The sequence below is a fragment of the Malus sylvestris genome, chromosome 14 (assembly GCF_916048215.2).
Source record: "Malus sylvestris chromosome 14, drMalSylv7.2, whole genome shotgun sequence".
Taxonomy (NCBI): domain Eukaryota; kingdom Viridiplantae; phylum Streptophyta; class Magnoliopsida; order Rosales; family Rosaceae; genus Malus; species Malus sylvestris.
Genome location: NC_062273.1, coordinates 17,999,997 through 18,013,697, shown reverse-complemented (window position 1 = coordinate 18,013,697; position 13,701 = coordinate 17,999,997). Strand labels below are relative to the sequence as shown.

At 34.4% G+C, this 13,701-nt stretch overlaps 1 protein-coding gene across 1 annotated transcript; it reads left to right on the top strand.

Moving 5' to 3' along the window:
* Positions 1-264: 264 nt before the first annotated feature.
* On the top strand, positions 265-1,702 carry LOC126600188 (umecyanin-like). Its single transcript, XM_050266754.1, has 2 exons — positions 265-667; positions 1,157-1,702. The coding sequence occupies exons 1-2, from the start codon at positions 490-492 to the stop codon at positions 1,540-1,542; spliced, it is 564 nt and encodes a 187-aa protein (XP_050122711.1). The 5' UTR covers positions 265-489; the 3' UTR covers positions 1,543-1,702.
* Positions 1,703-13,701: the final 11,999 nt, after the last annotated feature.

The window sequence follows — 13,701 nt, the reverse complement described above, 5'->3', positions numbered from 1 at the left end:
AGCATAATCAAATCAGTGAATCGTTTATTAATTAACAAATTGCTTAATTAGGTTTCAACAAGGCATCTGATTATTTAAATATTTATTTGTCATTTCTCCAAAAATAACCACATCGCTGCATGCAGATTGTTAGTTTTGCGTGCTAAAAACCCTCTTCTCCTTTGAAAATAGGCAAAATCCCCATCTCATATTTCTAACAACATAACCGTTGACTTCGTCCAAAACCCTTAAAATACCATGCACTTCCCATGCAATCACAGCCTCACAGGATCAAGCAACTCCAAACAATTTTAATAGCAGGCATGAATCTCATTGTTCTTTTAGCCGTCTTGTGTTGAAGGAAACAAGAACTAGGTTAATATTGTTATTATTATTTTTTATTATTTTATTATAATTAAGCTTCCTTCAACACCGGCTCACTAGGGAAACAAATAAATTTATGTAAGAAAAAATATATATCGAACGATATATAGAAAGCCGGGAGGCAAGATGGAAAAGATTCAGTTTGCGGTGTTTATGGCGGCAGCGATCGGCTGCTTCTTGATGGGATCAGTGACTGCTTTCACTCACATTGTTGGAGGAAAAGAGGGCTGGTCTGTACCTGAGAACAAAACCTTCTACGAGGACTGGGCTTTCCCAAGAACCTTTGGTGTTGGTGACAGACTTGGTAAGAGAATTTCTTGTTGATTTTTCAAATTTAAGAAAGGAAAGAAAATAGCATCCATTTTCATCTTCTATATTGTACAAAAGGCTTTGAATTCCCGACTTAGGGTTCTAATCAATAATTGAACGAGTGATCTATATGATTGGCTCGAAAGGGTTTCAGTTTTGAACTCAAGCAATGAGGTTCAAAACGAAACCCTAGATTAAAATACAAACAAGGAGTTTTTGTTTGATCCTTGAAAATAATTTAAATAATTTGTTTGTACATACATTTGTAAGATACATATAATACTCGAATTTACTATTCTAAATGATTTTTGTTTTCAAATTAAACAATGAGGACGAAAATCGAAAATCCTTTGAGCTACGTACATCAAAGAAAGTTTGGCTTGGCCTACAAATTTTCAAGATTTAGGTTTATGTACTCTTAAATACCATTTGGTGTATCTATATATCTAACGATTCTTGCTTGAATGTGTCGTCCGAATTGCAGTTTTCCCCTACAGGCCAGGCTCTGGCAACGTAGTAGTCATCAACAAGGACGACTTCGACAAATGCACACAGAAGAATGTCATTTACATGTACTACTACGGACCAACCATCCTCAACCTCACAGCACCAGGTGACCACTACTACTACAGTGGCGTCGGCAAGCACTGCGAGTTTGGCCAAAAGCTCCACATCAAGGTCGTCAACAAGCCCGGATCGTCTGGCAAGATTTCCCCATTCAAGCTTGTTTCCAAGGTCAAAGAGACCACCGCTGGCGCGCCTGCCCCCGTCACAGATGCGCCTGCTCATGCTCCTTCCTCAGCCATCACCATTCAAAATGTTGGCATGGCTTCTGGTTTATTGACCGTCTTCTTTTCTCTCTTGATGTAAATAGAGATTATACGTACTTTGTGATATTGCCCTTGACAAAGTAATTTTATGAGATATATCATCCGTACTATAATTAAGAGAAAATTCTTTGTCAAACATTGTACTGGAAAATGGATTTTTATCCCTATGACATTAAATAATCTTAATAATTCATCTAAAACCTTAAATTACTATTTCATTATATTTATATCGAATCCTACTTTAGATTATTTATAATGGGCTAAATTGGATTAATGGTCCCCATGGTGATAGGTTAGTAGGAAGATAACCCTAGTGGTGAAAAAATTCGGATTTAAACCCTCATGGTGAAGTTTTGTTAGGATTTAATCCCAAAATTAACATTTCCGTTAGAATTTTCAATTTTGAGAGCTACTTTTCCTCTCTTTGTTTTTTTTTTCCAAGATATTTTTGTTAGAAGGAATGCAGGTAAAATTCTAACACCAGTCACCACCATCACCAACTCCAACCCCAAAATTTCACACCCTTTTCTTTTCCTGCACTTCTTCTAATCCCGGATTTTGTTTCTCATAAATGTTAGCCTTATTAGGTTATACAATTAAAACACAAACGAATGAGTGACTAACCTGATTTCAATGGCGGCCATGGAAGTTGAAACCAAAAGTAGCAGAGCACGACAACACCAAGATCTTCTATAAACTCCTAGCCGAATACAACTACTCTATGGGAAGCATTGTGTTGTGTTTCTAGGGCTTATAGGGACCGGTGTTTATATATATAGGCTAAAAGCCAGGGTTTCCATCTATAAAGGAAACCTAAACTTACTTTCTTAGCCTCATAATTATAGTCAATTAAGGATTCCATCAATCATATTTCCAATATAAGACACATTATATAGGATTAATATCCTTAAGAGATCGAATCACAATCAACATTATTTCTCCAACATTACATTCCTATTACATGTAGTACACCACTTAAAGGTTGATTATATTGAATAAATCCAACATTCTCCCACTTGGTCTACAAAATGTAATATTCATGTTTATACTTGAGATTGGAGACTAATGTCTCTTTAGTGGGCATGTAACAGTGATTACATCTCGTCCTTAATGCAGTTTCTATCAAATGCATTTCTCAACATGGAACTAACAAGGTTGTAGGGTTGACACAATCCAGAACCTTCATAATCACACATGCTAAGATCCTCATTCACATGAAACACAAATTATGATCAAGAGATGAAACTTTAAATAAACTTTAAGTTAACCAAAATGTCTTACTTTATATCATCTCAGGTCCACCTTATTGTAACACACAAATTACACTTTTACGCTTTTTCGAAGCCTTAAATCTGCCAATGCAGATATCCTTCATCTAATGAAACCACCATAACCTGCAGGCGCGAGTACATCTCAAAACAATCACGCATCACTTTCAATAAACCAATAACAAGCACACATACAATGTTTGAAGCCAACAGACACAACTGAAAGTACTAAATAGGCACATGTCCAAGTAAAATACCCAGAAGCTTCGTAAAACAAACTAATCCAACACTTATAAGCAAATGAATTAACATGTTTTTTACACTGATCTATGCACTTTACCGGTTACTTTAATGGTGATTTCCAACACCTGTGGGCAGATGGAAATCCTCACAACTAACGCATAAATCAGACCATGCCATGCCATTTAGTATGCAGTTTGATAACAACTTGATATCCGACATATATTTCATCAGATAAATGACTAGCACACAAAAATGTGACTTAATGAATCCAACTGAAGATTAAACTGAATACATGGATTCTATACATACATTATAGGTCATCTGCAAATGTAAGGCATTACTAACACAAAACTCAATCTCCCACTGATCTACAACATCGTTACTTAATTTGCAAATCAATACTCAAATCATACTTTTGAAAATATGCCTTTGGGAATAGCCTTACTCAGTCAATGAATGCATATTACCTTAATGAAAGGTACAACTAAGCATGAAAGCATTCACCACTGTTACACAAAAAACATGTATCCAACAACCATCTTATATGTATTAATAATTTCACATTTATGCTAAGTCCTTATGAGCCTCAAAACAAATGATCAACCAAGAAATCCAAATGATTGCAAATAACAGAAAAATGTACGCATATACCAAGTATCCATTCATGCAACTTAAACATATTATAGACATTCAAGTAACACAAATTCATGGAAGATAGAATAACGCCTTAATAGATTCATGCAAATCCACTTAGTGCTCAAAATTTTAGAACAACTCCCACAAAGTTTTCAGAATTTATACTTGCAAATAAGTTAACGAGTGTGAAGCCCAATATTTGTTCACTAATTCTCCCACTTGGGCAAACACTCTTTCAAAGATGTACCTAAATAAAACTGCTTTATATTTGGACATAATAAAATAGACATTACAACTAACATAAAGTTGTCAAACAGAATTTCAGCAACGAGTTACACTTACTTTAGAATTAATCATAATTAATTTATAAGCTTGATTGCTACCAAATTTATACTGATCAAAATAGACATACTTATCTTCATAAAATAAAAATATAGAGCCATTTTGGGTCAAAATAGTAGTCTAAAGTCACGTCTCAAAAAGACTAATACAATCTGCCAGTAAAACTGCTGTACGAGCATGGGTTACTAGTAAATTCACCATAATTAACATACATGGCAGAAAATTACCAAACTTTGCAGACATATAGTAGACATCTATATGTTGAACATATCCAAAATTCAGATCATTGTGACCATTAGATGTGTCGTTCACCTGATTTAAATCAAGTGACGTAATCTGCTGGAACCAATTATGTGCATCTATCATGATTTTATGCATCCATAACAAACTCAATTTCATATCATTTCAATTTCAATGTCCAAAGGAAACTTTAGTAGTCAAATTTCATCCTCTAAACCGACATCATAGTTCAAATTGAAAAGATTTACAAGCATAAGATTTAAACAATGCGTACCTTAGCAATCCTTGATTAACATTCATGGGTCCAATACTTTGTATCAAGAAGTCTCATGAAGAGACACAAAATACGTCATGATGCAACTGATTTCCATGCCTTAAAACCACAACCTATTATGGGGCTCATAGTGGAAATATTTGCAACTGATGGCATGGAACTTTATCCCCAATAAACTTCATGAAACTAGGTTAATTTACACCTATAGGCAGAAAATTAACTAGTTTCTAGTACTAGATTTTATGTCTCAAGAGTACCTTCATGAAAAACTTCAACACCTATGGGCAGATGAAGCTTTCACTACTCTTATGAAATAAAACCCATACCATGCCATCATAATTAAACTAAAAGAAACAATCCACACCTGGGGGCTGAAGATTATCGCTTTTATTCTAATTAAGATGCAATGTTGATCAAAATAACTTAAAAACCATAGTCCCAGCATCAAATAAGTGGCTATGGCTTGCTTAGTTGACAAGACATTGATCAACTCTGCCCTGAAACAATACAAGAAGTCACATGGATTAATTAAATGTAAGTGACAAAATTATTATAACCTGATTCAAGCTTCGAGTCTTGCCAACAAATGGCACTAATTCCTTCATGATTCCCTTTGACATTAAATTAATCTCAATAAACCTGACAGCATACTTGAAAGAGATTAATCACATATAGAACAAGTTTCATTCCACCACATGAATGTCAATACTTATCATTATGGAGTCAATTACTTAAAAGCTAAATTGCTCAAATGTTTTCTTAAGTTAAACATGTTCCTTTCCTTTTTATATATTCCTTTCCGTAGTACAAAACTACTAAACATAGCATTAAAATCATGCATTAGCTTTGTAAATACCAAATTAAATAGAAGGAACAACCAAAATTATTTTCTTCCATAGAAAACATCTCCAATATATGCCCTACATTAGCCTTGAAAAGTTTCTTTTCTTCTCCCCTTATGACACATAAAAATTTACTAATCAAAGCACTGTTTAAATTCTTTAGGCATAGGAAAAATCACAAACAATAATACATGTTTGAAAATTCATGCTTATCAATTAAGCCACATACTTTGAATGGATTACATACCTCATGCCTTCATATGTTCACCACTTCTTTGTAAACATATATATAATCACATGACCAACCAAAGTTCTCATATAAGAATAGATAAAAATACAAATGAGTATTGTCACATAATTACTACAAACCTTATTCATTTGTATATTACCCTTGTTCTTGTCACTGGATACTTTCTGTCATTCTCAGCCAATCCACAAATTATACATCAATTTTTCATAGTTAACTAGTCATGTATAATTTAAATGACTATTGAGATAGGAAAGCAAATTATAGAAAACCCGATTGATTAGGCATGTAGGTTTCTTACACTGTTAATGGCATACAATTTTATCCACATCTCATGAAAAATTGGTTCAAGCAAATTAGTTACAATTTATCATATGCCATGTTCACGGAAAAATTAGAAGAAATTGTGTCACCTTACACATCCTTGAAACAAACAGCCATATTCGTGATGCTCTAGATGCAATAACAAAAGTTGCCAAAATTTATATTGACCTGCTTTCAAATATAGACATATATAAACTTAGCATATGCATGCATTCCTGCAACACAACTTTAACATATGTTCTCACAATCATAGGTAGGCACAACATATCCCAATAGTATTGATAAATTATAGGATATGACTAGGGATGGACAAATACCCATCGGTTATGGGTAACGGCGGTTACCCACCCATATAAATTTCACGGTTACGATTATGGGTAACCGTTTAGATAAATAAACGGTTATGAGTATAACCATTTACCCGCGAAATTTAAATGGGCGGTTATGGGTATTAACCGCGGTTATAAACGGGTAACCATTTACCCATTTATTTTATATATGTAAAATTAACACAAACCATGTTCCCTATCGGACAAAACTTAAATCAATGCTATTGACTATAGTGCATGATTTCTATAGCTAATATAATATAGTTTTTCCTAACCACTTTAAATTTCATGGTCCATTATATATATTATGTTAATACTTTACATTCCGAGTCAAATAACCCAAGAATATTGTCTTTTAACAGTTTTCGTAACCCAAGAATACTTAGCAAATTTTATATTACCTTCATTGCTAACAGTTAAAAATATCGTCTGTAATCTATTATTTCAATTATTGGAATGGTATATGGACTTAAAAAATTAAAATGCAGAAATGTATGATGAATGTACCTATAACGGTGTTTAATTGTTAGATAAACAAAATTATGACAAATTTTTCTTTTTTTATTTTCAAGTTGTTAAAAAACACGTAGACGGGTAAAAAATGAGTAAATGGTAAAAAAGAAAGGATAAACGGGTTTAAAAATGATAAATGGGTAAACGGGTACTAAATGGTTACGGTTAAATGGGTACACGGTTATAAGTATGATTAACCGTTTATAAACGGCTATGGGTATGGGTATAACCGTTTAGACAATTACCCAACAGGTAAACGGTTATGCGGGTTTGAGAATAAACGGTTATTGATAAATAACCGTGGTTACCCGCCCACCATAACCGTTGCCCATCCCTAGATATGACATTCTGTCTCCTACAATCAGAAAGATGTCATGACATGGTTGGATTTTGCGAGAACAATATAACATTTCATGAATCCAACATAATAGAGCCCGCCTTGAAACCCTTGAGGCGGTGCCGCGGTAGGCCGCAGCCGCTGGCTGTGTAAAGAGGAACCCCAACCTCATGGCTTCAACTTATGCATAAGCAGTATATGGTCAACCAAAATATTAGCATTAAAATTGAAATAAAAACTCTGAAATATTCCATGCTTTTCAATCCTAGTTAATCCAATGAATTGACTAATCAAATTTTCTTTATCATTCCCTTATTAGAACTATTGGTGGTAATCAAATTTGACTAATCATATATATTGGCTTTTAAAAATTACATGTGCTTGCTTGATCAAATTACTAGCAACTTCCAGACTTTGGTAGTTCAACTAAAACAAATTATATGCAAAAGGGCCTGCATAAAAATGCCATCAATCTGACCATATATTATATGTAATTATAATAGGTATAATCTGGAAAACTGTTGGAATTCGAAGCAATCATCACCATATAAATTTTATACTTCAATCCATGTGTTGGATCCCACTGCAAAATATTTACATATTAGCACGATATACAAATATATATATATATATATATATATATGCTTCTCCAAATTCCAATATGATTATAGGATTGAAACACGGTTTATAGCTATTTCTGATAAAAAAATTTCAAATTCGTGCCATAAGATTAATTAGTGAGAAATAATCTTGATACCATGAACAACACAATCGTAAGCCCCGTCGGCCTGTGCTCTTTAACCGACCTCTATCTGTGATTTTTTTAATATTTAACTAACACTTGAATTTAGGATCAAAAGGAACTGATCATAGAATATAGCTGAACATATCATATTAGTACGCCAAGGATATGGAATCACACTTGAATTTAAGACCAAAATTCAGTTTATGTATTTTGTAAAACAACTCTATGTATTGTCGAACTTAATAGGTTTTAATTATATAACCAGAGGCTCTGATACCAACTGTTAGCCTTATTAGGTTATACAATTAAAACACAAATGAATGAGTAACTGACCTGATTTCAATGATGGCCATGGAAGTTGAAACCAAAAGTAGCAGAGCATGGCAACACCAAGATCTTCTATAAACTCCTAGCCGAATACAACTACTATATGGGAAGCATTGTATTGTGTTTCTAGGGCTTATAGGGACCGGTGTTTATATATATAGGCTAAAAGATAGGGTTTCCATCCATATAGGAAACCTAAACTTACTTTCTTAGCCTCTAAGTTAAGTATCATAATTATAGTCAATTAAGGATTCCATCAATCATATTTCCAATATAAGACACATGATATAGGATTAATATCTTTAAGAGATCAAATCACAATCAACATTATTTCTCCAATATTACATTTCTATTACATGTAGTAGACCACTTAAAGGTTGATTTATATTGGATAAATCCAACCATAAATACTCATGCCCTTTTCTTGGTTTTCATTTTTTTCAATTTTGCCCTTCTCTCACCTATGTATTCTCTTCTCTTACTCTTCTTTTCCCCTCCTTTCTCGTGTTCGTCGCTTCGACTGGTTATTGTTGTTCGTCATCTATGGATAAATCTGTAATCTTGTTGTATATCGCTGCCTTGGCAACTTCGCTACGATTAGTTTCTTTGTCTTCTGTTCTATGCCCTCACGACTCCGATTTCTTGATTTCTTTTATTTTGGAGCTGAAAATGATTAGTTAATTAACTCATATGTTCCATAACTATAGCTATGACTCTATGATTTGGGTGCTGGGATGCAGATAAATATCCATTGGTTTGCTCCAGGTTGAAAGTCTGGAGAGAAAATGAGAGAGAGAGAGAGAGAGATGGGATGCAAAGAACCAAGTGGGGAGAGGCAGAACCAAAGAATCAAGGTGGAAATGTTAATGGAAGTTGATGTCAATGTTAATTTTGGGTTTGAATCCTACTGAAGCTTCACCATGAGGGCTTAAATCCAAATTTTTTTACCACGGGGTTATCATCGGATTAACCTACCACCACAGGGACCATTAATCCAATTTAACCTTAATAATGCTTAGGCCTTTCTCAGCAAGTAAAAATTTTGAGTTTAATTCTTGTAGAATATATAGCTTTTAGAATTACTAAACTTTCACATGACAAAAACAATGTTATAGGAATCAAACGCATACGATCTGATTTTCATATATTGTGATCAAATTCACATAAACTACTATGAAAAACCTTAACAACTCTTAGATTAACAATGTGAAAAGGCAGAGACTTGACCCTTGAGAATGGACAAAAGCTGTTCATCACTGAATAAGGTTTGGGTATGGTTTCAAAGGAAATGGACCACCAGTTTAGCCCATTAATATTCCAACTAGACAGGCCTTCAAACTTTAACCCAAGCCCAAGGGCAGAGTATCGATAATTTTCAAAATCATTTTGAGAACGTGTACACTGTACAATGGAAGAGGATTCATATTGTAGATCCACTCAAATTTTGGTTTTAAACTCATTTTGGCCGCAAAAAATTCAGCTTCTTCTGTGAGATAAATTACATTATAACACGTGTACATATATACTTTCTAGGGTTTTTATCGCAAACAGTTCTTGAAATTGACTCAACTCATCAAGATGGTTTCTGAAATTGAAAATCGATCAATGTAATCCTGAAAATACGTGTTGAAAATCAATGTGATCCTTCCGTCACAATTCCATAAAAAATTATGTTATATGCTGATGTAGCACATAAGTAGATCCCACAAGACTAATTAATATTGTCATGTGGATTAGAAATACTTTAAAATAATAAAAAAAAAACAATTTTTATTTTTGGATAATTAAAAAAACAAAAAACAAAAAACAAAAAAATAAAAAACAGTCATCTTCTTCTCCCACCCCAGGAAGCTGCACCCCTCCACTTTAGCTCCGAATCAGGAACTATATGCATGATATCCAGAAGCCCAAAGCCCCTAATATTGCACCCACCACACAATGAAGCAACACATCCCCAAAATTCAAATACAAAATTCAAACATTAAATCGAAAATGTAATAAAATAAATTAGAAATTGTGAAATTACGGGAAGAAAAAGCAAATTAATGGAGGAATTACCGTCGGAATGCGCATCCCAACCTCTGTCATAAGTAAGTCGATGTCGTCGATGATCAGAGGGTACCTGGGCTCCAACCTGTGCCGGTCGAACCCGTACCCAACCCTAAAAGGCAAAAGATTGGACGAAGTGGCGGAAGTTGGAGCTTGGTCGACCTCGAAGGCCGTTCTCGCAGAGGCGCAAATGACAAGTCTGCTCCTGTGATTACTCATGAGAAGAAGAAGATGATGAACAGTCATCTTCTTTTTTTTTTCCTTTTTTTTAAGTTTTTAATTATTTAAATATTTTAACTCCACATAGCAATATTGAATTATATTTGTGGAACTCAGTTATGTGCCACATCAGCACATAACATAATTTTTTACGGAATTGTAATGGAATGATCACATTGATTTGCGACACCAATTTTCAAGGATTACATTGATTGATTTTCAATTTCAATGATCATCTTGATGAGATGAGTCAATTTCAAGAACCATTTGTGATAAAAACCCTACTCTCTATATGTTTGTAAAAAGTCATTTCATCAAATATGTCATTTATAGGTAAGAAAGAATAACAACTTAATCGTAAAAAACAAACCAGTATTCCTTTTAACCTCACATTGTTCTGTGCACATCTTTGTTTCTACTAGCTGAAAAATTCACAATGGTTAGATGAGATATGGCATAACACATTTTGAGGACATGAAAAAAGGAATAAAATTTGGATAAACAAAAAGAAACCAGCAAGAAAAAGGAAAAGACATTTGGATAAAGAGAACAAAAGCAAGATTGAAAGTGCAAAAAAGAAACTCAAAAGAAGTGCCTGGTTGGAGTGGAGAAGGACTTGTATAGTATAAGCACGCTGCTACGGTGACGTTTCATACCAACAATACAAAAATATATGTCAATTCTCATCACGTGTCTTTGTATCATTAGCATGAAACGTCAATGTGACAGTGTACTCATGTCATACAAATTGCTCTCACAAATGAGTTGAATGATATTACAATAAATATCATCCATCCATGCATTAAAGCTCATGTGAGATCTCAATGTCCTCCAAAATCCAAATGTATTCGAATCCAGTGTGGAGACCCACAGAGGAAATCTAACTCAATATTCTGCATCATCACTCTTGGTGTCGGGTTGTTGCTCAACTTGGCTCCCATTTGACACTACCTGCCTGATTTTCCGCCCGCATTGCATGATAATACACACTTTTGGTCTGAAATTTTTAATTTCTGCATTTATTCTTACCGCAAATATCGTTGTACGGATTTGATATTTTGGAAAAGGGAAGCCAGCAGCTAGCTAGATATTTAGATTTGGGGACAACCTCAAATAAATGGAGTGGTTTCATAATTTTATGCATGGTCACTCTCTAAACTTAGTCCTCTTTTCCTTTAATTCTATACCTAAAATAATAATACCCAGCTATTGGTCAAAATTCTAGTTTTCTTCGTGACATTGAAAGATATCTCAATTTTGAATATTTCTTTCCTGTTGATTGGAAAGCAAGTAAAAATACTTAAAGATGTGTTGTTAACCTTAAGTGATGACGACCATGAAAGTTTGTGATGGTTATAAAAAGCACGTCTGTTCATTTTGCATGCAATTAGTTTTTTTTTTTTTATAAGCATGTTAAAGTATTACTTAAAAGTATTTGGACGTGTTTTGTTAGATCATCTCTAACCCAACTAAATGCTAAATGATTAGACTCCAGACGGTGACAAAAGTACGAGCTTCCAGCTTATTTGGGTTTTTATTTGCTTGGTGAACTAATCTCACGGTTTGGGGTTGTTTCTTGTCTAAGGATGTGAAGGTAAAAAGTCCTATAACAGTAAAGGAAAAACCTTGTAAGGGCTTATAAGATGTTAGGCTACTCCCCATATTGCAATTGATTTTATGGTGGAACCCCAACTTTTTCGTGGCATCAGCGCAAGTTGGCCCATGTGTGAAGTCTGACGGTCACACGTGCTTCATGTCATCCCAATTGTGTTATATGTGTGTTTGGCTTGAATTCGCCACATGTGAGGTGTGTGTAAGGATGTGAAGGTAAAGGAGTCTCACATCGGTAAAAAGACAACCTTGCAAGGGCTTATAAGAAATTAAGCTACTTTCCATATTATCAATTAGTTTTATGATGAAAGCCTAACTACTTCATCTTGCAGAGTACATTTAATGGCTAGAGAAAATGATTTCAATTAGTGTAGCGATGTGGACTATGGCACTGGAGTTTTATACCCTTTATTGCTAATTTGTATTCCTTTGATTCTAGACGTATCTCGAGATCAAGATGTGACACAAGAAGCCCCCAGATGCCTGCCGAAGACAAATGTGCATTTTGCCCAATGTTCTGACTAGTCCAAATTGTGGGCCCTAACGTGTTTTTTTTTTTTTTTTAACTTTTATGATGGTTTCACAAACAAACACAGAACAAAGACGCACCTCACTCACGACACATGACCACGTAACAGTTGTAGCAAAATAGTATTTTTCTTCCCAATGTTAAGAAATATCTCAAGTTTAAAAGTTAACTCCTTCAGCTTCATTCATAAAAAGGAAATTAAGAGTACTTTGTGAAATATTAGGAATGACAATAAAGGAGTGGTTGTACAGAAGAATGACTCTTTCATAAATGTTTTTGTTGAAAATAGTTTTATGAGATGCAACACAATCATCATTAAAATTCTTAGTTCTTCATCGAAACGTATTCAACATATACTTCCTCTAGAAAGCACTAGAAAAGTATTTTATAACTTTCATTTTTTGTTTCTTCTAACACTATATGCCTTAATACACTTTTAGTTAGTTTTAAACACCAAACTACAATAAAAGAGTAAAGCCCCAAACTTTAACATTAAAAATAAATGGCAAACCCTCAACCATGTTGTTTCTCAAACCCAAAAAAAAAAAAAAAAAAAAAAAAAAAAAAAAAAACCAGAGAAAATGAGAGAGATATTTTTGGATGTAAGGGATTTTTGTGATTACATGAATCCTTCGTGTCCCTCAATTGTTATGAATGGGACAAATATTAGTGATTTCGAATCTCTTTGATAGCTTGGATATCTGTTTAGAATTTACAACCACAAAAATATAGACGCGGAGAAAGGAAACTCTCCGACCAAAACCGTTGAGAAAAGTCAAAAAACACAAAATCTAATCCCGTGCCTTCCACACAATCTCAAATGGGCCTTGTAAGAAAAAAAAACAAAAGCCCACAAATCAGTGGGCCTGGTGGTGCTCTTATCCAAAAACGCAAGGCCACGGCAGGTGGGACCGCAATCGCAATCGGATGGCGGAGACACAGTGAAGAGTGAGCTGGATTGGGAGAAGGAGGTGGGGACCAGGACAAAGAATGGGGCCCAAAGGCAAAAGGCCCAGTTGTATCACTTGCGCTGCTGGAGGTGGGATGGAAGGAAAACCGTTAGCCTGACATGACGTGTACGGCTGTGATTGAGTGATTATGTGGGGAGGTGGGAACTAAGTAAA